The 25,205-nt window shown below is 43.5% G+C and overlaps 1 protein-coding gene across 5 annotated transcripts in view; it reads left to right on the forward strand.

Annotated features, from left to right (window-relative positions):
• Positions 1-523: 523 nt before the first annotated feature.
• The window catches only part of SMURF2 (SMAD specific E3 ubiquitin protein ligase 2), a 142,321-nt gene continuing 117,639 nt past the window's right edge, over positions 524-25,205 (forward strand). For 4 of the 5 annotated variants that reach the window (XM_017349279.3, XM_089316792.1, XM_089316791.1 and 1 more), the window contains exon 1: positions 524-1,064. In XM_017349279.3, coding sequence (XP_017204768.2) covers positions 1,013-1,064 — 52 coding nt within the window. In that variant the 5' untranslated portion in view covers positions 524-1,012. The remainder of the gene's footprint in view (positions 1,065-25,205) is intronic. The other variant, XM_089316794.1, reaches the window with a different exon arrangement.

Here is a 25,205-nt window from a genome sequence, read left to right on the forward strand (position 1 = left end):
ATCTCCCAGTCCTCGCTCCGCAGCTGGAGAAACAGCGAGCAGGTAACCTGATCTCGCCCATCAGGTGAGTGCTGGGCCGTGGTGGCAACTGCAGTTCCTGGGGGTTTGCAGAGACGCTGCAAGTGGGAAAAGTTATCCTTCCTCGCCTGGGAGACGCTGACTTCGGGGGACTCACTCCTCACCCAGCACCCGCACTCTCTCCGAGCGCCCTGCACACAGTAGGCGTCTAATAAGTGCAGCTGGTCCTGCACCGGTACACGCTCTACCTGAAGTGGGCTGCACACGAAGCCCCTCTAGGTGCCACAGCGCCACTCTGGCCCCTTGCCCGCTCCCTGCAGCACCCCCGTCGGACCCTGGCCTGCGGGGCGCGCCCGCCTCCCCCTGCCCGCGCCCAGGCGGAGCCCAGGCCGCCCGCCCCGAGCCCCGGGCACAGGCGCGCGCCGGCCCGCCCCGCCCCGGCCCCGCCCCCGCCGCCGGCCCCGCCCCCGCCCCATCTCCTCCCCGCCCCCCGAAGCCGACGAGTGGCGGCGGCCTCGGGACCCGGCTCCCTCAGACAAGAGGGCGGGTGGAGGAGGAAGCGGCCGAGCCCTGAGTCCTGCTGCGGCGCGCCGAGCACCGCCCGCCTCAGCCGGCCGGCCGGTCCCGTCGGCTCCCGGGCCTCGCCGAGCGGGGCGGAGGGGAAGGCCGCGGCTACTGCCAGGCGGCGGCGGGGGCGCGGGCGGAGGCGGCGCGGCCGGCCGCGGCTGCCGCTTTGTTGTGCGGCCCGGGCCGAGGAAGGAGAAGTGGGAGGAGGGGGGAGCTCGGCGTCCCGCTCCCTCCGCGGCTCATGGCGACGACGCTCGGCACATCCGGGACCCTCCGGCCGCCACGGCCGCGGCGCCGGCTGCCCGGGCCCCAGCCCCGGCCGCTGTGGTGACTCGGTCGCCGCGCCTCGCCGTCGCCCCCGCCCCGCCTGCCGGCCCGGAGCCCCGCCGCCGCCGCCGCCGCCCCGGCCGTCCCCGCCGCCGGGGACATGTCTAACCCCGGAGGCCGGCGGAACGGGCCCGTCAAGCTGCGCCTGACAGGTGAGGGGGGGCGGCCGGGGCGGCCGCGAGGTGGGCGAGCCGGCGGGGGGGTGCCTGTGGCCTTGGGAAGGGCCAGGGTCGCGATCAATGGTGAGTCGGGGGCCGGGGGCGTGGGAGGGCCTAGTTCAGAGAAGGTAGTTGGAAAAAGCACTCGCTCGGGTTGGGAAGCCCGAGGGTGAGTCGGGGGGTCTTTTGTGGAAGGGAGGGGTACGCCGGCTCGAACCGCAGGCGGAGTTGGGAGGTCGGGGAGTGTCGGCCGGGGGGTCCGATTCTAATCCGGGGGCTTCGGGGAGCGGCCCCGGGAGGCTGCCCAGGTGGGGTCGTGGAGGGGATTATTGAATCCGGTTGCTGCTGCGCGCAGTAAACACTCCTTAAAGATGGAGCGCTTAACGGGAGGGTGTGAGTGTGAGTGTGTGTGTGTGTGTGTGTGTGTGTGCGCGTGTGCGCGCGCGTTCGTTCCTGGCTTCTTAACTTGTGTGCCCGCGTGCGAAGCCTCCGCGCTCGGCTGCCAGCCCCGGCGGCCGTGCCACACACCTTGACCGCGCGGCTCGGGGAGGGAAGGAGACTGAGGTTGGCTTTTCCGGTGTGTCTGGCTGATCCCACGACTCTGGCTCATTGTACGCTCTGTGTTTTGGAAGTGTTTGATTGTAGGGTAGCATGTTTTGAGTTGTTCCTTGTAGGCCGCAGGACTTGTGGCTCCCTGCTAACTCTAGACCTGCCTTAAACACTTTTTTTTTTTTAAAGGGGCGAGGGTACTTGGCTAAGTGTACTCATACAACTTTCAAGGGAACTTTCTCTCACTTTCCCCACCCTCCCCTTTCCCTTTTCTAAATGGAAAAGAATGTCCATAGGGGTTTGCTAGATAGAAGACTAGTCTTAAAAAGTGTTTGATTCCAGGTGCGTGAAATCTTTATTACAGGTGCGTTTTGTGTATAGAGCTATTTCTGGTTTTCTTATATCAACATATCTCCCCCATTTTAAGGAAAAAAAATTATATTTGCTTGGGAACGTGTAGTTGAAATCAGTGTGTCATCATTCTAGTTTCACCGTTAATGAATTGAACACGTTTATATTTGGATGTGTGGTGAGAAATTTGGTTTTCCTTAGATTGGTGTGTGTATGTATGTGTGTGTGTGCGTGCACGGGCACCTGCGCGTGCGCCCGCGCGCTTCAGAATAAACTGTAATTATGTTTGCCCACACTAGACTTTGAGATTTATACGGACTAATTTTGTAGCTGAATGCTGTGTGTCACCTTCCAGTCCACTGGCTGAACCTTCTAGATAATAACCTGCAGTGAATTTGGTATTGGAGAAGTTAGCCTGAGTTGCCTGCAATTTTAAAACTATATTACCTCCATGAAAGTTTTGCCTTCCTTGGGGAAAATTGCGAAGAGCCATTAACTGAGTGGTTCTTAATGGAAAAATCTGGTTTGAAGGATGCTTGTCTTCCTTTCCTCCATTGAGTTTCTTTATTGTGGGAAATCCTTTAAGGAATCATTGTTGCTTCAGAGGTATCTGTTGCTGTTCCTATCTGGAGTCAGTGAGCATCGAAGGAACCTGTGCTTCCAGATGTGCACAAAGCATCAGAAATGGGCTGTTGCCATTGACTTCCCTCTGGGCTGTATACACGTACATAGAAAATGGAGGGGGGGAGGGAAATCGGGATTTTGATTTTCTGCGGATTACGTGAGTTTTGAGATTTTTAATATGATTCAGTAGGTCATAAAGTGTTTATCTGTGGTTTCCTTATTGCATGATACATTCTAAAAATTGAGTAAAATTAGATTTGTTAGGAAAGATTACACTTAATTTGTTTTCAGGGCAGAGGGAATGTTGGACTACATTTATAGAATGATTTTGTATATTTAGATTGTTCTGAGGGATTTTAAATACCCTTTGTCCCCTTAATTGTAAAAACAGTTTGAGGTACTCTCAATTTCTGAAAACCATTGGGAATTTCTGAATAGTTTTCTCTTAAAATTTGACAGATATTAAAAATATTGCCCTCCCCTGTGGTTACATTTGGTGGAATCTCTTCTGTTTTGCCAGGAAAGTTAACATATATATATATTTTTCATTTTAGTTCATCATTTACAAATTAGACAGTATAGATTTTAACAAATAGATTTCAAGAGCTGGATTCAATTAGCAGCTTTTTAGGACATAAACATTAAAGGGTTAGATGGAAAAGATTGTTTTGACTGACTGGATAAATGACAGGGCTGTGTTTGATGTGCGTCCAGGAATTGGTCTGGAGCTGGTGCCCAACTTCTCAGTCCATCTTGAGAAGCCAAATAAAATATTTAACCTAGGCCTCGTTTTGTTTAAAAAAAAAAAAAAAAAGTTGATTCTTTGTTAGGACCTTAAGAAATGTTTGGCATACCTTTAGACTAAGTGTTTAGCAGTTCATTTAGATCCAGGTTCCCTAATAGAGGAAAAATCTCTTCTAAAAAAAAAAATCCCCACAGTGAATTTTTTACTTTTTTATAGTACACTTGGGCTATAAGATGTTTTATTTAAAGTTATTGTTCTTTGCTTTATTTAACTTAATAGAAGACTAGTATTGTAAATTTATAGTGTCTTTGATTCCAAGGTGCTTTGTGAACTGTAGTTACTCAATTATGTTCTTAATGAGGAGTTGCCCCTTTACTGAAAGGCTAACAATTTTTTTGTGGTGACACACATACGATGATGGATAGGCAATATTTGAGCTCTGAGGTCTTTTGCTTATAACAGATAGTAGATTTTTTCACATATTCTTCCTAAAACCACAATCAGTGAACTGTTTGGTGTTTGTTAATGCTAAAAAGGTGGGGCTAATTAAATGCCCAATTTGAGATTCCTCAGGCTATTGGTGATGAAACAAATGAAATTTTGACCAGGTTACTTCAGTTCTTTGGGACATAATAACATATGATCATTAAAATAGTCTGTGTTAATGCTGTGAACTTCAACTAGTATTTCTAGAATTAATTGTTTATAAAATGTATATTTCATAGAGCATTGCTGTTATATGAATATCTGATACAGACTTTTCTTACGACCAGCTTAGAAAGAGAATATTCCTTATTTGGGTATAGTAAAAACATTTGGGGTAACTTTTTATGCCGTTATTGTTTTTGAAAACGAAAGGCTGGAAAAAAGCAGTTTAGTGTAATTTCTAATGTTTTAAATTCTTAGGTATGGAGAAATGACAGATTACTTCTCCAGAACATTTATTTCAGACCTTTTTGTAAAGTTAATGTGTTGCCCCTCATGTTACTAATTTATAAAACTCTTGGCAGTAAGAAGGTTAACCTTGTCTGTAACTTAAGGAAAATTAATTTTAAAATCTTGATTTAGATATTCTAGTATCTTTGCAGTATTTCACTGCATATTTTATTGATTCAAGGCTTAAAAAATTAAAACATTATTACATAGGTTTCTTGGTATGAAAATTCCTATATATAATAATGACTTACTCTCGGGGTGTTAGAGATTTGAATATCTCCCATTAATGTTATTTTCTTGGTGTTTCCGAAAAGGAAGCCAATATAGCTTAACTCCTTCCTTTTCTCTTAAGCTCTTCTCATCTAACCCTCTTCAGACAGGCTGTAGGACATGCCTGTGTTCTTCATGTAGTTCTGTTTTCTTGGTGAGTAAAGTGTGTTTGTGTTTTAATCATAGCTTCAGCTCCCTCCCCCCTTTTGGTTGAGCCATTACTATCATAGCATATTAACATCTCATTTATTTAGCATATAATTTAGCAGGTTTCACATATAACTCAATTTTCAAAGTAAATGGACAGTCACACTTAAGGCACACACAATTTTTATTTTAGGTATTTTTGGTGAGAGTCATTTTTTTTATGTCAAAAGTTTATTTATAAACATACCTAGTATGCTATACAAATACAATAATTTGATCCATTTTTCAAAGATATTGTACCTCTTTTTATTTTATTTATGTGAAAGAGTTAGAGACGGGGCGGGGTCTTCATCTACTGGTTCACTCCCAACGGCTGGAGCTTAGCGGATCCAAGCCGGGAGTCATGCTGGTGTTGCAGGCCAGGGCTTTAAACTGCTGTGCCATAGCACTGGCCCCCAAGATTGTAACTCTTAAAATACTTTTTGTATTTGTTAAATGATGAACTAAACAACCATTTTTCTTTTCATAGCAAGTTGGTGTCTTGCTATGAAAGGTGCAGCAAAGCCAGATCCAAAGTATACAGACCTCATCATTAGTTATTGCTGCTTGTTTTTCACTGAAAATGGTTAATTTTTCCTTGAGCCTTCCTCATAGAGCCTCCTATAGACTGCACAGAGTTTCTTTTTTTTTTTTTTTTTTTAAATAACGATTTATTTATTTAAATGTCAGTTAGAGGCAGAGCGGGAGAAAGAGATCTTCCATCCACTGGTTTACTCCCCACATGACTGCAAAAGCTGGGGCTAGGCCATGCAGAAGCCAGGAGCCACGAGCTTCATTGGATCTCCCAAGTGAGTGTCAGGGGCCCAAACATTTGAGCTATCTCTCGGTGCCTTTCCCAGGCCATTAGCAGGGAGCTGGAACAGAAGTGGAACATCTGGGACATGAACTTATGTCCATATGGGTTGTTGGCATTGCAGGCGGCAGCTTTAACCGCTATGGCAGAACACTAGCCCCACAATTAGTCTTTTGAAGTTGTAGTATGTCTGTGTTTCAAATAGACTATACTTAATATTTTACTTATGATTCATTATCATTAGGAATATCAATTGTTGTAATATATAATATGAGGATATCATCATGATCTGTAGAGAGAACTGTTTGACCCTGACTAAATGGTGATAGTTTTTGTTTTTTAAAGATTTATTTATTTTTACAGAGAGAGGGAGAGACAGAGTAAGAGGTCTTTCATCTGCTGATTCACTCCCCAGATGGCCACAACAGCCAGTGCCAGGCTGATCCAAAGCCAGGAACGTCTTCTGGGTCTCCCATGTGGATGCAGGGGCCCAAACATTTGGGCCATCTTCTACTGCTTGCCCGGTCATCAGCAGGGAGGTGGATCAGAAGTAGAGTAGCTGGGACTTGAACCAGTGTCCATATGGGATGCCAGTGCTGCAGGCACAGAGGCTTAAGCTGCTACACCACAGTGCCAGCCCCCGTTGATAGGTTTTTAACTTTTTTTTTCTTTCTGCCTTCATTTTTATTTACTGTTACTTTCTCTGTCCAAAGATGTTGGAACCTTGATATATACTGTTATAAAAATCAGCATCGTTGGGGCCAGCGCTGTGGCATAGCAGGTAAAGCTGCCTGCCGCCTGCAGTGCTGGCATCCCATATGGGCATCAGTTCGAGTTCTGGCTGCTCCACTTCTGTTCCAGCTCTCTGTTGTGGCCTGGGAAAGCAGTAGAAGATGGCCAAGGTCTTTGGGCCCCTGCACCCACCTGTAAGACCCCGAAGAAGCTCCAGGCTCCTGGCTTCGGATTGGCACAGCTCTGGCCATTTCGGCCATATGGGGAGTGAACCAACTAATGGGAGACTCCCCCCTTGACCCCCCCCCCCCCGCCTCTCTGTAGCTTTGCCTTTCAAATAAATAAGTAAATCTTTTATAAAAAAATAAGCATTGTTACATGTTTCTGTATGATCTACATGTGTTGAATGTTTATTAAATGTCAGACTGAGTTTTCATCTGTTATTCCATTTAGTTTTCACAATAGCTCTGTGAGGTAGGAGAAACAGACTTGGAGAGATGAAGTACATGTCAAACCCAACTTATCTATCTAGAAAACCTATTATAAACTTACTAGGATGTGTGTGGAAAAATTAAATACACTTCCATTCATTTGGAATTGCCTCACCCCTTGCAATACTTGTTCATCTTTAAGAACTCAGCTCAGTTACTACCCTTATCCCTAGCACTTTCCCTGACCTGAATTGACCTCTCCACTGAGATTCTTAGAAGTGTATTCCCGGGGCTGTCGCTGTGGTGCAGCAGGTTAAAGCCCTGGTCTGAAGTGCTGGCATCCCACATGGGTGTCAATTCTAGTCCCGGCTGCTCCTCTTCCAATCCGGCTCTGCTGTGGCCTGGGATAATGGTGGAAGATGGTCCAAGTCTTTGGAGCCCTGCGCCCATGTGAGAGACCCGGAGGAGGCTCCTGGCTCCGGATCGGCACAGTTCCGGCTGATGTGGCTATATGGGGAGTGAGCCAGCAGATGGAAGACCTCTCTCTCTGTCTCTACCTCTCTCTGTAACTCTTTCAAATAAATAAAATAAATCTTAAAAAAAAGTGTGTTCCCATAGTGTCAGACTTACCTCACTGACAGACATTTATTGTTTCTATGCTGCCATGAAGGCAGAATCCTTGTGTCATAATGGATTAGGAGCTTTGGACATTTTATTGAATGAGTGCTGGAGAGCTGTAAGTAGTTTAGCTCTACATGTGCTCTTTGTGGCTGGCTAGTGCACTGGATGTGAGCTGCAAGAGATGGAGATGAAGGCATAGGCAGGGACGAATCTATTTAGGAGCCATTGGAGCATTTAAAGTGTTCACATGTTTGTTTAGAAACAAATGGGGCAATATGGAGGATGGATTAGAATGGGAGCTGTGAAGATTGGTTTTAGGATAGCCAGCAGCCATTTCTCAGATTTTTTTTCTTGTTTTCATATTTATATCCTAATTTTGTTATTACAAATGATTGCTGTAAGCCTCTTTTTTTTTTTTAAGATTTTATTTGAGAGGTAGAGTTCAGACAGGGAGAGACAGAGAGAAGGCTAGTTCACTCCCTAAATGGTTGCAACAGCCGAAGCTGGGTTGATCTGAAGCCAGGAGCCAGGGGCTCCTATGCAAGTGCAGGAGCCCAAGTACTTGGGCCATCTTCACTGCTTTGCTGGGCTGTTAGCAGATAGCTGGATCAGAAGAGGAACAGCCGGGACATGAACTGGCACCCATGTAGGATGCCAGCACTGCAGGCAGAGGCTTAGGCTACTATGCTACAGCGCCAGCCCCTGTAAACATCTTGTTGTAGTAGGTAACACTGATTCTTTACAATTTTTTTTTCTTTTTCTAAAGATTTATTTGTTTGAAAGGCAGAATGACAGAAAAGGAGAGAAAGAGAGGGAGATACCTTCCATCTGTTGGTTCACTCCCCAGATGGCTACAATAGCTAGCCTTGAAGCCAGAAACTATCTAGGACTCCTGTATGGGTGGCAGGGACCCATGTACTTGGGCACTCATCTGTTGCCCTCTTGTCCTTATTAGCAGGGAGCTGGGTCAGAAGCAGAGCAGCTGGGGCTCCTGGAGGTATAGCAAGTGGTGGCTTAACCCATCACACCATAACAGACTCCAATGCTGATTTTTTTTTTCTTAAGGATTGTTTTCCTAGGATATTTATAGAAATAGTGTAATTGAGTTCTTGATTAGGTTTTCCTTAGACTGCTTCCTAAAAGAGTTGTATCCATTTAGAGTAACAGTGACTGAATAAGTGTCTTTCTGTGTTCAGTTAGAAGTATCTTTTGGCCGGCGCTGTGGCTCAGTAGGCTAATCCTCCGCCTTGCGGCGCCAGCACACCGGATTCTAGTCTCGGTCGGGGCGCCGGATTCTGTCCTGGTTGTCCCTCTTCCAGGCCAGCTCTCTGCTGTGGCCAGGGAGTGCAGTGGAGGATGGCCCAGGTGCTTGGGCCCTGCACCCCATGGGAGACCAGGAAAAGCACCTGGCTCCTGCCATCGGATCAGTGCGGTGCACCAGCCGCGGCGGCCGTTGGAGGGTGAACCAACGGCAAAGGAAGACCTTTCTCTCTGTCTCTCTCACTATCCACTCTGCCTGTCAAAAAAAAAAAAAAGTATCTTTTGGTTTTTATATTCTTTCTTTTTTTTTTTTTTTTTTTTTGACAGGCAGAGTGGACAGTGAGAGAGAGAGACAGAGAGAGAGAAGGGTCTTCCTTTTTGCCGTTGGTTCACCCTCCAATGGCCGCCGCTGCAGCCGGCGCACCGCGCTGATCCTGGCAGGAGCCAGGATCCAGGTGCTTTTCCTGGTCTCCCATGGGGTGCAGGGCCCAAGCACCTGGGCCATCCTCCACTGCACTCCCTGGCCATAGCAGAGAGCTGGCCTGGAAGAGGGGCAACCGGGACAGAATCCGGCGCCCCAACCGGGACTAGAACCCGGTGTGCCGGCGCCGCAAGGTGGAGGATTAGCCTATTGAGCCACGGCGCCGGCTTGGTTTTTATATTCTTTCTAATTTCATGGCATATAGTATCCAAACATTTGTGAAATTGAAGATTTTCCTATCTGTGTATTAATTATATTTCTCCTTTTTGACTTATCTGCCCTTGTCCTAATTATCTGTGAAGGCCTTAGTATATTCCCTTATTGATCTGCCTGAGCTTTAAAAATATATTAATTTGTTGTATCTGCTACAAACATTTCTGTGGTCTTTTGCTTTTCTTCTAATTTTGGCCATTTTTGGAGATGTAGAAATTATCATCTTAGAAGTCAAACCTGTCCAAATTTTTTGTTTTTCTTTCTAATTTTGGTAAGACATTTTTCCTCAGGAAGCTTGATAAATACTCATATTTAAGTACATTTTGTTTTAGCTTTTTTTTTTTTTTTTTTTGACAGGCAGAGTGGACAGTGAGAGAGAGACAGAGAGAAATGTCTTCCTTTTTGCCGTTGGTTCACCCTCCAGTGGCCACCGTGGCCGGTGCTCTGCGGCCGGCGCACTGCGTTGATCCAAAGCCAGGAGCCAGGTGCTTCTCCTGGTCTCCCATGCAGGTGCAGGGCCCAAGAACCGGGGCCATCCTCCACTGCTCTCCCTGGCCACAGCAGAGAGCTGGCCTGGAAGAGGGGCAACTGGGACAGAATCCAGCACCCCGACCAGGACTAGAACCCGCTGTGCCGGTGCTGCAGGCAGAGGATTAGCCTATTGAGCCGTGGCGTCGGCCTGTTTTAGCATTTTTAAAAAAGGTTTAAGAAATAATTACACCCCAAATTGTTATTCAGCCATCTCATTATTTATTAACCAACTATTTTTAAAAAATTAGTATATTGAAAGGCAGAGTTATAGAGACAGGTAGAGTCAGAGAGGGAGAGATATCTTCCATCTGCTGGTTCACCCCTCAAGCAGCTGCAACAGCCAAGGCAGGGCCAGGCTGAAGCCAGGAGCCGAAGGCTTCATCCAGGTCTCCCATGTGGATGCAGGAGCCCAAGCACTTGGGCCATCTTATTACTGCCTTCCCAGGCACATTAGCAGGGAGCTGGATCTGAAGTGGAGCAGCCAGGACTTGAACTGGGGCCTATATGGGATGCCAGCGCTGCAGGTGGTAGCTTTACCCGCTGCACCACAGCACCGGCCCTTACATTGTGTTTTCTAATTTTATTGCTTGTATTTAGTTGTTTTATATATATATATTTATATTTATATATATATAGTTGTTTTCGTTTTACTAGATTAATTTTGCTGAACAATGAACCTATTAATACTTCATTTGATGTTAGTTTTCTAAGTAGTATTTGGCACTTTTTACAGTGAATGTTAACATTTTATTTTTATTTTTTAAAAGATTTTTATTTATTTGAGAGGTAGAGTAAGAGTAACAGACAATGAGAGGGAGACTATCTGCTGGTTCACTCCCCAAATGGCTGCAGTGGCTTGAGCTGTGCTGATCCTGAGCCAGGAGCGTCTTCCAGGTCTTCCACACAGGTACAAGGGCCCAAACGCTTGGGCTGTCTTCAACTGCTTTCCCAGGCCATAACAGAGAGCTGGATCGGAAGTGGAGTAGCTGGAACTAGAAAGGGTGCCCATATGGGATGCTGGTGGAGGATTAACCTACTGCACCACAGCACCAGCTCCTCATGTTAACATTTTTTTTAAATTTTATTTTATTTAATGAACATAAATTTCCAAAGTACAGCTTATGGATTACAATAGCTTCCTCCCCCCCATAACTTCCCTCCCACCTACAACACTCCCCTCTCCCACTCCCTCTCCCCTTCCATTCACATCAAGATTGATCTTCTGTATTTAAAGATAATTGAAAATTAATTTAGCATATATTAAGTAAAGGTTTCAACAGTTTGCACCCACACAAAAACACAAAGTGTAAAATACTATTTGAGTACTAGTTATAGCATTAATTGTGTATTAATTACAGAGTTCAATAGTTTTAAGTAGAACATAAAAAATACTAAAAGGGTAAAGTATTAAGTTCCTTTTTTGTTGTTGTTGTTTGTTATATAGTTATTTTTTTATTTAATAAATGTGAATTTACAAAGTGCAACTTTTGTATTGTTGTGGCTCCCCCCCCAACCTCCCTCCCTCCCGTGGCCCTACCCTCTCCTACTCCCTCTCCCATCCCGCCCTTCATCGAGTTTCATTTTCAATTACCTTCATATACTGAAGATCAACTTAGTATATACTAAGCAAGGCTCATGTTAACATTTTAAAGAATTTCTTTTCCTTTGGATTTTTCCCACTAATGTATACATCACTGAATAAAGTAAGGAATTATATTTGTTTTAGAATAACTTCTGAAGGCACTAGTGACTTTTAAGAACCTCATTTGATATCATATTAAGTATCAAAACATATCTTACGTTTGATAGTTTGGTTTGGTTCTGTACTAAAAATTGACAGCAGGGGCTGGCGCTGTGGCACAGTGGGTTAAACTGCTGGCCTGCAGCGCCCGCATTCCTTATGGGCGCTGGTCAAGTCCCAGCTGCTCCACTGCTGATCCAGCTCCCTGCTAATTCACCTGGGAAAACAATAGAGGATGGCCCAAGTCCTTAGGCCTCTGCACCCATGTGGGAAACCAGGAAGAAGCTCCTGGTTGGCCAGTGCCATGGCTCAATAGGCTAATCCTCCACCTAGTAGCGCCAGCACACCGGGTTCTAGTCCCAGTCGGGGCGTCGGATTCTGTCCTGGTTGCCCCTCTTCCAGGCCAGCTCTCTGCTGTGGCCCGGGAAGGCAGTGGAGGATGGCCCAAGTGCTTGGGCCCTGCACCCCATGGGAGACCAGAAGAAGCTCCTGGCTCCTGCCTTCGGATTGGCGCGGTGCGCCTGCCACAGCGCACCAGCCGTCGCGGCCATTGGAGGGTGAACCAACGGCAAAGGAAGACCTTTCTCTCTCTCTCTCTCTCTCTCTGTCTCTCTCACTGTCCACTCTGCCTGTCAAAAAAAAAAAAAAAAAAGCTCCTGGTTCCTGGCTTGGGGTCGGCCCAGCTATAGCTGTTGCAGCCATTTGGGGAGTGAACCAGCAGATGGAAGACCTCTCTCTCTTTCTCTTTCTCTGTCTCTACCTTTCTCTGTAACTTTCAAATAAATCTTAAAAAACATTGACAGGGCCAGCGCCGTGTCTCACTTGGTTAATCCTCCGCCTGTGGCGCCAGCACCCTGGGTTCTAGTCCCAGTTGCTCCTCTTCCAGTCCAGCTCTCTGCTGTGGCCCAGGAGGGCAGTGGAGGATGGCCCAAGTGCTTGGGTCCCTGCACCTACATGGGAGACTGGGAGGAAGTACCCGGCTCCTGGCTTCGGATCGGCACAGCGCCGGCCGTAGTGCCCATTAGGGGAGTGAACCAGCGGAAGGAAGACCTTTCTCTCTCTCTCTCACTGTCTAACTCTGCCTGACAAATAAATAAATAAATAAATAAAATAAATTGACAATAGACTAAAAGCTAATTTTTGAATAAATATTAATGATTTCATTTTTAGGTAGGAATTACACAAAGATTGTACAAAGAACATTTTTTCTCAGAAAGTTTCTTCATGCCCTTTCATTCCCTCTTTCTCCTGGCCCTAGATCTTGTCCACCACCAGTATGCTTTCTGTTACTAAACTAGAAGTTCTGCCTTTTCTAGAATTTTGCGTAAATGAACTCATACAGTCTGTAATTTTCTGGGTTAGCCTTCTTTTACTTAGCATAATGCTTTTGAGATCCATCCACTTTGTTCTTTTTTATTCCTGAAGAATATTTCATTGTATACATATACCCCAGTTTATTTATCCACTCAGAAATAGCCAAAGACATTTGTTTCCAGTTTTTTTCCATTATGAATAAAGCTGCTATGAACATTTGGGTACATGAACTCTGTGAATATGTTTTTCTTTTGGGTAAAAGTAGAATTTTTGAGTGATTCAGTATGTTTCTTAACTTTTAAATCTACTAAACTGTTTCAAACTTGTGCCATTTTGCATTTCCAACAGCAATATTTGAGCATTCTGGTTGCTCCCTATCCTGGCCAGCACTTGATATTGTCAGTCTTTGATTTTTTTCATTTCAATTAGTATATACAGATACATAAAGATTTCATTGAATTTTAATTTTCATTTTGTTAATGACTTAAAACATTAAGCACCTTTTTATGGACTTATTTGTCCTTGTAATCTCTGTTCAAACTGTTTTGCTCATAATTTTAAAAATTGTGTTTTTCTTCTTACTGAGTTTTGAGATTTCTTTTTGTACTTTGGATGTAAGTCCTGTAGCAGATGTGTGTTTTGCAAATATTGTTTCCGAGTTCATGGTTTTTTTTGTCCCCCTAATAAGTTCCCAAAGAGAAGTTTTCAGTGTTGATGACCCTGTTTATCAATTTTTTCTTTTATGATTAGTTGATGCTTTTTGTGTCCTAAGTAATTTCTTTCTAACCCATGATTCTAAAGATTTTCTCCTATCCTCTAATCTGAATTATTTATAGTTTTAGCTCTTAAATTTAAATTAATGATGCTTTCAAAGATAATTTAATATGGTGTGAGACAAGTCAAGTGTTTTTGTTTGTTTTTTGTTTTTCCCTCTTCAATACGGGCATCCAATTTTCCCAGGACAAATTGTTGAATATACGTTTGTTTCCTCCATTGGATTGTTTTGGTCCCTTAGTTGAAAATCAATTGACAGTATATGTGTAGTTCTATTTCTAGCATATTCCTTTTTTCCTTTATAATACTATATTTTTTAAAAAACAGTTTTATTTATTTGAAAGAGTTTGAGAGAGAGACAGACAGGTTGCCATCCACTAGTTCACTCCCCAAATGGCTACAATAGCTAGGAACAAGCCAGGCCCGAGCCAGGAGTTTCTTCTGGGTCTCCCATGTGGGTGCAGGTGCAAGGGCCCAAACACTTGGGCCATCTTCTTTCCCAGGCACATTAGCAGGGAGCTGGATTGGAAGTTGAGCAGCTGAGAACTCAACTGGCACCCATATGAAATGCCTGTGTTGCAGGGGTTGGCTCTTCACCCACTATGCCACAACACTGTCTCCTAAAATAAGTGTTCTATAGAAAGTCTGCTAGTTCCAAACTTTGATAAAAAGCTTTTTATAAATATTTTGATAAGAATGATTTAATAAGTATAATTTCATATTTGATTAAGACCTTTTAATGCTTTAGAGCCATTATTTCATTTGTTCAGGCAACCAGTGTTCGTTGTTTTTGACCTATGCTGGACAGTGATAATTTTTATTATATAGTACCATGAATGGAGATACAAGAAATCAGAGTAAGCTTAGAGTAGGCCTTAAATTTTTTTCAGAAGTTTTGTTTTGTACTTTTAAGTTTTTAAATTATTTTTTCATTTCTTACTCGTGTAAGCGGGTTGTAACTAACATGACTTGAACAAAGCTTGCCTATTTACCAGATACTAAGCCCTTTCAATTATTTTTGGAAAAAGGAAGGTTATATAGAATAAACATACCTGAAATGAGGCCACAGAAAAGAAGGGTTATAATTGTGTTAAATGTGGAGTATTGCTTTTGCTTTTTTTTTTTTTTTTTTGTCCTGTAAAATAAAGGAACAAACTTTTTTTTTGGAATTTTTTAAACATCTTTATACTTCCAGCCAACAAATTAAAATGGTTAACAAGAAAAAATACAAATTCAGAGGTCTGGTATCGATGTTTAAAAAAGGCAAGTGCTTAAGCATTTCTATCGATTCAAACATCAATCTCTCGGCCACTCAGCTTCATGCCATTCATCATCTGGCAGGCTCGCTCTGCCACCTCTGGCGACTCAAACTTAACCACACCGCACCCCTTGGACTTCCCATTCTCCATCTTGATGTTGGCGTACAGCACGTGGCCACATTCGTTGAACTTGTCCTTTAGCATCTTCCATGTAAAATCAAATGGGAGATTTCTCACAAAGATCTGGCAAGCCTTCCTGGCCACCCCAGGAGCATGGCCTCCAGCTCCACCAAAGGAACCTGCAAAGCTTCCTCCAAAGTTGCCATGTTCCATCTCAATGGCACGGTCAAAACTGGCACCTCCACCGCCACCCATGGCTAGGCCCATGTGCTTGATGCCAGCGCCCAGGGCTGGGCCCATGCCCTCCAGGCTGTTGGCGCCCATGCGCTCCAGGCCCATGCACTCGAGGTTGTTGGCGCCCATGCTCTCCAGGCCAGTGGCCATGCGATCCATCACGGGACCCATCTGCTCCAGGCTGGCCCCCATGCCTGCTGGCACCATGTGCTCCATGCTCAGGCCCATGCGCTCGATGGCAGGGCCCGTGCGCTCCACGCCAGAGCCCATTTGCTCAATGGTCTGGCCCATGCGGTCAGTGGGTGTGGCCATGCGCTCCAGGCTGAAGCCCATGCCGGCGCCCATGTGCTCCACACCAGAGCCAATGCGCTCCATGGTCTGGCCCATGCGCTCGATGCTGGAGGCCATGTGATCGAGACCCAGCGGGCCCATGTGCTTGATGCCGGAGCCCATGCAGGAACAAACTTAATTTTAATAAAATCTGAATAGGCTTTTTTTTTTTTTAAGATTTATTTATTTATTTGAAAGGCAGAGTTACAGTGAGGCAGAGGCAGAGAGAAAAAAGTCTTCCATCTGCTGGTTCATTCCCCAAATGGCTGGAGCTGTGCCAGTCTGAACCCAGGAACTAGAAGCTTTTTCCGGGTCTCCCAGGCAGGTGCAGGGGCCCAAGGACTTGGGTCATCTTTTATTGCTTTCCCAGGCTATAGCAGAGAGCTAGATCAGAAGTGGAGCAGCCGGGTCTCAAACCCGTACCTATATGGAATGCCAGACAGTAGGTGGCAGCTTTACCTGCTATGCCACAGCACCAGTCCCTGAACAGGCTTTTTTGACCACAACCCATTCCCAGGAACTGTCACAAAGGAGAAATCCATAATGCGGATCTTATTTTCTGTATAAGATATACTTGGTAATTTTATGGGAGGCAGTTGGGAAAAGTATAGAACTTGGAGGCAGAAAATTTGAGTTCAGATCCTAGGTATGTCACTTAGAAGGTTTGTGTCTTTAAGCAAATCACTTATTTTCTCCGTGCCTGTACCTTTAGTTATAAGTACATGCTTAAAATGAATGTTATTTATTTTAGGAATCTGGACAATAAATAATGTGTGGTGTTCAAGCTGTAAAGGTTTGCATAAATATATTTGGTCATTTTTGACCAAAGATTGTGTTTTAAATACATAAGTCAAAATCAATTATGGCTTATATTTTAAAGGAGCATATATAGCATTAATAATTTAGAAGTTATACATCATTAATAATTAATATGTTGATTTAAGTGATACAATATTTTTAAAGATGGGCATGTATCTGGTATACTTTAGAGTAGCAGTATATCAAAGTGTTCATATAGTGAATTAAAATAATTGAAATATAATTAAGTTGAAAGCTTTAATCTCAAAGTAATACAGAAAACACTTGAACAATTCATCTCCAGATTTTCTTTGTAAGACATAAAGAGCTTTGGAGAATAGTTTTGGTTGGCTCAGAATTTGGGGAGGTTAGGGCTTGGGGATGAGATCCTTGTGCAGCATCCTGGTACTTTGAAATAGCCTGTAGTATCATCCCTGGCCAGTAGATGGGGATATTTCAGCACAGGTAGATGTTCCGGGCTGCTGAAGGAAAAAGAAACCCAGTCTCAGTGAGTGTGCTTGGAATTAATGTAGTTGAAGAATTAGAAACTGTGAAAGGTGACTCCATCTTTTAATGATAATCTATACTTATATATAATATATATAATCTATACTTATATATAATCTTTCTTATATAAACTCTATGCACATGTTATAGGAGCAAATACAAAAGTTCTTTTTACTTATTAGAATTGCGAATATTAGTAAATTTTACTTTTATGTTAATATGTTGTATGTCTTCAGGCTTTAAATATAACTTTCAGAGACCAACATTGTGGCGTAGTGGGTTAAGCTGCTGCCTACATTGCCGGCATCCCATATGGATGCCAGTTTGCTTCTCGGCTGTTCCACTTCCAATCTTGCTCCCTGGTAATATGCCTGGGAAAGAAACAGAGGATGGCCCCAGTGCTTCGGACTCTGCACCCCCCAGGGAGACCTGGAAGAAGCTTCTGACTTAATTTGGCCTGGCCCAGACCTGGTCTTTGCAACCATTTGGGGAGTGAACCAGGAGGTGGAAGATCTCACTCTCTATTTCTCCCTCTCTCTACTTGTGCCTTTCAAATAAATAAATATTTATATATATACATATGAATATATATATATACATTTTTCCAACAATGAAGAAGCAAACTTACTGATTTATTGGTTGGATTATTCAGAATCACATGACTCTAATACCATAAATGAGGTTAATAGGGCATTTTTAAATTTGACTTTGGGAGTTTTATAGAAAGAGGAGGATGTTAAGCATCTTTTTTAAATTTAAAAAGAAAATAGCCTTACATTAAAACCATGTAGGTGCTGATATGACACAGCGGGTTAAATCTTAACAACTACAGAAAACCCACTATCTGTAACAATACTTACTACATAGTAATCTTCAATAAATATTTATGCATTAAAAAAACTTACATGATCTTAAAGCCTTCATTTGAAACAAATAATATGATCTCTTTGTGATGTCACTGAATTAACTGACATTTATACAGTAATTTAAATTTTTTTTTATTTATTTGAAAGGCAGAGGGAAAGATACAGACAGAGAGATCTTCCATCTGATGATTCAGTTCCCAAATGGCTGCAGTAGCCAAGTCTGGGACAGGCCGAAGCCAGGAGCCAGAAACTCCATCCTGGGGGGCAGGGGCCCAACTGGTTGGGCCATCTTCTACTGCCTTCCCAGGTACCATTAGCGGGGAGCTAGATCCGAAGTGGAGCACTGGGCCTTGAACCAGCACTCTGATATGGAATGCTGGTGCTGCAAGTGGCCCTTTAACCTGCCGAGGTATAACACTGGCCCCTACCTTCATAATTTTGATGACATAAAATTACAAAAATAAAGGCCTTAAGTGTTCATTTGTTAACATTTGACTTGATGGATGGAACGAGCTCTTTTATGATACTCTGTAAATTTTTGCTTTTTTTGTTCAACTCACAAAAAATGCGTTTTAATGACCAAGTACACACACATTTACTTGTATATATAACAAACAAAATGCACTTTTCAAAAAAATTTTTTATATTTATTTGAAAGGCAGAGTTAGAGAGAGAGGCCTTCCATCCACTGGTTCACTCCATGGCCAGTGTACTTACACTAAGGAGAATGCAATGTAAAATGTTCTGCTTTATGTTTATTATTTGCCTTTCACTTTACAAAAATCAGCTATTCCAAATTGTACATTTTCTTGTGGGGAGAGGCCTTTCAGGCCACCAGTGAGACAAATTGGAATGTTGGTGGCGTTGTTGAAAAGGTAGTGAGTGGGTAGTATCTTTTTATAAGTCAGGTAATTTCTTTACTTTTCATCGAAATTGAAGGATCAATGTGTTAACTGATCATTAAAAATAATTTTCATAAAAATGGAAGTCAAATAAGTGTCATTTCTAGAATGCTTAAAAATTATAGATTTTTTTGGCATATGTAACTCAAAGAATTAAAATAGCTTAATGACACTACTATAACAGAACATTTTTCATTCCTGTAAATTTATTTATATAAGGTTTCTTAGCACTTATATTTGTAAAAAGAGAAAAAAGGGATAGAATTTATGCTAAACCTAGGCTTATTGCAGCAATAAGTACTATTTACTCATAAATACATTAGCTAATTGAAAATAAGACCCTACCCATCTCATTAAGAGATATATTTCCAATTCTCTCCTCTTTTATTGAATAATTGGTTTGTTCTAATAAGGATCTAGAAGAGATCTACATATTGTATTTGGTTGATATGTCTCAGGATTCTCTTAAACTACTGGTCTTCTTCCTCCTGCCCTTTATAATTTGAATTTTCTTTATCATTTTCTTCAATTTTATCACAGAAACCAGGTCTATTAAATACCTTCAGCATGTAAAAACTCCTAAGGATTTGGTTCTTGCCTTCCCATCACACCCCTTTATTCTAATACCTTGACCTCCTCATCTTTTCTTAAATTTCACATTCTCCCCTATCTCCAAGTTTTGAGATTTATTTCATTTGAAAGGCAGAGTCTCTCTCCCTCTCTCTCTCACACACACACACACACAGATGAAGAGAGAGAGAGGGAGGGAAGGATTTTCCACCCACTTGTTCACTCCCCAAATTGCTGCAATAGCCATGGCTGGCCCTAGCTAAAGCCAGGAGCCAAGAACTCCATCCAGGTTTCCCACATGAGTGGCAGGGGCCCAGGCACATGGGCCATCGTTCCATTGCTTTTCTGGACACATTAGCAAGGGAGCTGGATTGGAAGCAGAGCAACAGGGACTGGGACTTGGACCTGCACTACCATATGGGATGCCAGAGTTTCAGGTAGTGGCTCGACCCACTGCACCATGGTGCTGGCCCCATGTCCAAGTTTTTTTTTTTTTTTTTGACAGGCAGAGTGGACAGTGAGAGAGAGAGACAGAGAGAGAAAGGTCTTCCTTTGCCGTTGGTTCACCCTCCAATGGCCGCCGCTGCAGCCGGCGCACCGCGCTGATCCGATGGCAGGAGCCAGGAGCCAGGTGCTTTTCCTGGTCTCCCATGGGGTGCAGGGCCCAAGCACCTGGGCCATCCTCCACTGCACTCCCTGGCCATAGCAGAGAGCTGGCCTGGAAGAGGGGCAACCGGGACAGAATCCGGCGCCCCGACCGGGACTAGAACCCGGTGTGCCGGCGCCGCAAGGTGGAGGATTAGCCTATTGAGCCACGGCGCCGGCTCTATGTCCAAGTTTTTGAGAGCTGATTTCCTTAGTGTTGTTATCCTTCTTCCTCACCCAGTCTTTCTGCCCAATCTCAACTTTCAAAGTATAGCTGAAGCATTATCTCCTCTGAGAAGTCTTTCAGACTTCCTTAGGCTGGCTTGGGTGACTCTTTCTATCAGTTAGGGTTCTGGTAGGAAACAGGTAACATTGGCACAATAGGTGAACTTGTGTAATGAAGAGGCTACTTATGATGGAGTGGGGAGGATTAAAAGAAACCCACAAGGACTAGTGTGGCCCCCAGGAACCAGCAATGATATGAAGTTGACCATCTTTGGGCCAGCAAGGACAAAGGGAGAGACTAATGTATAACTAGAGAAACCAGAAAGACCCTTGCTGTTGCTTCTTGTTTTCTGAACCTAATTTGAAGCCAGAGTGCAAGAGAATCCAGTTTATGTTACCCATAGAGGTAGCCTCCTAGGATACAGGATAAAGGGTGGAGAATGGATTTGGAGGAGCAAATGTTTATTCTCCTGCAACATCATTGTATTTTATATATATATATATGTGTATATATATATATATATAGAGGTTATGTTTATATTTTCTCCAACACTGTGAGCTCTAGACTATCTCATTCATATTTGTATACCTGCAGTGCTCAATACCTGTTTATTAATGAATAAAAGTCTAAAAAGGGATGGATGAGAAACTATAAAGGCTTATTAGTACTGTTTCATGAAGAAAAAATAACTCCAAAACTTACAGGCCCAAAAACCTACAAGTCTACCCAATGATTTTATTATTTATTTATTATGGTTTCTGTGGAGCAGGAGTTTAGGAAGAGGCTTGATTAGGTAATTTTGGGTCAGGGTCTGTCATGTTTATTTGGATGATGGCTGGAGCTGCAATAGCCGAGGACGGGCTGAGTATTTTTCTCCCCTGCCCTGAAATCTTTTATTTAAGGTATACAAACTTCATGAATTTCATAAATAGAACTTTAAGAACATAGTGATAGTGATATTTCCCACCATGCCCACCCTCCCACCCCAACTCTTACCCTTCTTTCTCCTCCCTCTCCTATTCCCATTCTTACTGTTTACTAAGATCTATTTTCAATTAACTTTATATAAAGAAGATTAATTCTAAGAGTTAAACAAGTAGTATGAAAAAAGAGCTGTTCCTCAACAGTTTTTTGATTTCTCTTTTGATTTCTTCTGTGACCCCCTGTTCATTCAGGAACATGTTTTCAGTCTCCATGTGTTTGCATATGTTCTAGAGATTCTTGAATTGTTGATTTCCAGCTTTATTCTATTGTGGTCAGAGAAGATGCGTGGTATGATTTTAATTTTTTTTAATTTGCTGAGACCTGCTTTATGGCCTTGCATGTGGTCTATCCTAGAGAAAGTTGCATGCGCCAGTGAGAAGAATGTATTCTGCAACTGTAGGATGAAAAGTTCTGTAGATACCTGTTAAGTCCATTTGATCTGTAGTGTTGATTAACTGCTGTTTCTGTCTGGTTGATCTGTCCCTTGCTGAGAGTAGGGTATTGAAGTTTCCCATTACTATTATGTGGGAGTCTGTCTTCCTTTCTATCCATTAACATTTCTTTTAAATAGTCAGGTTCCCTGTAATTAGGTGCACCTACATTTATTATAGTCACATCTTCGTGTTGAGCTGATCACTTAATCATTGCATAATGCACTTCTTTGTCTCTCTTAACAGTTTTTGTGTTAAAGTCTGCTTTGTCTGGTATTAGGATGGCTACACCAGCTCTTTTTTGGTTTCTGTTAGCATGGAATATTTTTTTCCATCCTTTCACTTTGGCATGTATCTTTGTTGGTGAGATGTGTTTATTGTAGGCAGCAAATACATGTTTTTTTTCCCCCATTCAGCCAGTCTGTATCTTCTAGTTGGAGAGTTGAGGCCATTTACATTCAAGGTGACTATTGATAAGTAATGACTTTGCCCTGACGTTTTTCCATAAATATTTCTATTGTTTACTTTGGATTTCCTTTGTACCTTTACTGGGAGATCTTTTGCCTTCACCTTCTTTCATAGTGGTGACCATGTTTCTGTGTGTAGCACATCCTTAAGCATCTTTTGTAATGCTGGACGAATGATGACAAATTCTTTGTGTCTGTTTGTTATGGAAGGTCTTTATTTCACCTTCATTCATAATTGAGAGCTTTGCAGGGTGTAGTAATCTTGGTTGACAGTTTTTTTTTTCTCAAGACTTGGAATATATCTCACCATGGTCTCCTAGCCTGTAGGGGTTCTGATGAGAAGTCAGCTGTGAGTCTAGTTGAGATCCTCTGAAAGTAATCTGGCTTTTCTCTCCTGCACATTTTGGAATCTTTTCTTTATGTTTTACTATGGAGAGTTTGGCTACAATGTGTTATGAAGATCTTTTCTGGTCGGGTCTATTAGGAGTTCTGTGTGCTTCCTTTACTTGGACGTCCCTTTCTTTCTCCAAATTAGGGAAGTTTTCTGTAATTATTTCACTAAAAAGGCCTTGTAATCCATTCTCTCTTTCTGAGCCTTCAGAAACTCCTAAGACCCATATGTTGGGTCATTTGACAGTATCCCATGGATCTCCAACACTGTTTCTTAGTTTTCTAATTTCTTCTTTTTTTTTTGGTCTGACTGTAAAATTTCCAGAGATTTGTCTTCTAACCTATTCTTTCTTCTGCCTCATTGAGTGTTGTTAGGCTTTCCACCACATTTTTTATTCATTCTGTTGAATTCTTCATTTTCAGTGTTTTGGTTTGATTTCTCTTTAAAATCTCAAATTCATGAGAAAAAAAAATTTTTTTTAAATTTTTGACAGAGTGGACAGTGAGAGAGACAGAAAGGTCTTCCTTTTTGCTGTTGGTTCACCCTCCAATGGCCGCCGTGGCTGGCGCATCATGCTGATCCGAAGCCAGGAGCCAAGTGCTTCTTCTGGTCTCCCATGCGGGTGCAGGGCCCAAGGACTTGGGCCATCCTCCACTGCACTCCCTGGCCACAACAGATAGCTGGCCTGGAAGAGGAGCAACTGGGACAGAATCCGGCGCCCCGACCAGGACTAGAACCTGGTGTGCCGGCGCTGCAAGTTGATTACTTCTAAGTAATCCCCTGATCAATTTTTTGAATCTGTTTGACATTTCTTCATTCTCTTCATCTTAACATTCTAGTATTGAAGTGTTTTTGTGTTCCTTTGGGGTGTCATGTTGTTTTCCTTAGTCTTGTTTCTTGAATTGCTGTGTTTATTTTTAGGTGTTTGTGGAGATACTTGTTGATTTATTTATTTTCTCTGTGATGGCTTTTATCTTTGGGCTATGCCTTTGTGGATTAATGGAGTTGGAGTATCTGCTCTTTCACTGAATACCCTGAGGCATGTGCTGTGTGTGGCCAGGGAGCTCCATTCAGTGCTTCATGGGAGTGTCCAAGGTTTGTTCAACTTTATTGGCATAGTTTCATGCTAACTTCCCCTCCTCCCAGGAGACCATTGCCTGGGTGCTGGCCCCAGGGTTACAGTATTCATCCACTCTGCCACAAGAACCACACAAAGGATCTATACAGTCCTCGGTGTGAGCACAAATCCTGTAGCAGTGACTCTCACCAGGGAATCAGGGAGCCTTGAGCATGTGGAGCCAATCACAGTGACTGCCCGAAGACCCAGCTACACCCTGTGCCTTCACACTTAGCCACAGTGTTTTCACACAAGACTCCCACAGTCACGAGCACCCACTCCCCTGTCAGTGCTTCCAGCCAGACTCGGGTGTCTCCTCTCGGCTGGTTGCTGGTGGCACAGTTTTTATATATATCTAAAATGGTGCCCACTCACTCTTGGCTAGTTACAGGACACTGTTGCCCGGAGGTCGGGGAGAGAGAAATGTGCCCCCTTTTTATTTCCTCTAGGTTGGCAGGTATACTGTCCCCCATAGGGCTCCATGCTGGACTCATGCCAGGCTCTTCCTGTAGCTTTATTGCCAGTGGCTTGGGCTGCTGCAATCTGATCTCACTTTACTCTCCAAAGCTGGTGCTGAGGGGCCAGCTCTGTGGCATGGTGGGTGAAGCCACTGCCTGCAGCGCTGGCATCCCGTATGGATGCTGGTTTGAGTCCTGGCTGCTCCACTTCTGATCCATCTCTCTGCTATGGCTTGGGAAGGCAGCAGAGGATGGCGCACTCCTTGGGTCCCTGTACTCATGTGGGAGACCTGGAAGAAGCTCCAGGCTGCCACATTTGTTTTCTGGGGTTGGGCTGGATATACTAATGCAATACTTACAGATATCATTTTCAAGTTTTTATAATTATCTTATGTTCTACTTTTGAAGTTATATAATAATGAAGGAATTTTATTACAGAGCACTTAACAAGTGACATAAAAAGTTTCAACAACCTCTGGGAGAATTCTGATAGCTTTTGTTAAAGCATGAACATAAAATTATTTTGATATTCAATGGGGGCCGGGTGCTGGGATGTAGCCGGTAGAGCTGCCACCTGCAGTGCTGGCATTCCATATGGGTGCCAGTTCGAGTCCTGGCTGCTCCACTTCCAATCCAACTCTCTGCTATGGCCTGAGAAAGCAGTAGAAGGTGGTCCAAGTGCTTGGACCCCTGTACCTGCATGGGAGAGCTGGAAGAAGCTTCTGGCTCCTAGCTTCAGATCGATGCAGCTCCAGCCATTGCGGCCATCTGAAGAATGAACCAGTGGATGGAAGACCTTTCTCTCTCTCTCTCTCTCTGCTTCTCCTTCTCTCTCTCTGTAACTCTGACTTTCAAAATAAATAAATAAATCTTTTTTTTTTTTTTAAAGGTTATTCAATGGAAGGAGGAGGAGACTGGTAAAAAGAAAAAAGTCAGATACTATTTGAATGAAATAACATGTAAATAGAATTTTCTCACTTTCTGGAGTTTTTTTTTTTTTAAGATTTATTTATTTGAAAGGCAGAATTACAGAGAGGCAGAGAGAGAGAAAGAGGAGAGGAGAGGCAGAGAGAGAAGGGTCTTCCATCCACTGGTTCACTCCCCAGTGGCCACAACAGCTGGAGCTGCGTCGATCCGAAGCCAAGAGCTATGAGCTTCTTCTGGGTCTCCCAAGCGGGTGCAGGGGCCCAAACACTTGGGCCATCTTCTACTGTTTTCCCAGGCCATAGCAGAGAGCTGGATCAGAAGTGTAGCAGC

Source organism: Oryctolagus cuniculus, chromosome 17 (genome assembly GCF_051225735.1).
Source record: "Oryctolagus cuniculus isolate XC-2025 breed Fujian yellow rabbit chromosome 17, ASM5122573v1, whole genome shotgun sequence".
Lineage (NCBI taxonomy): Eukaryota > Metazoa > Chordata > Mammalia > Lagomorpha > Leporidae > Oryctolagus > Oryctolagus cuniculus.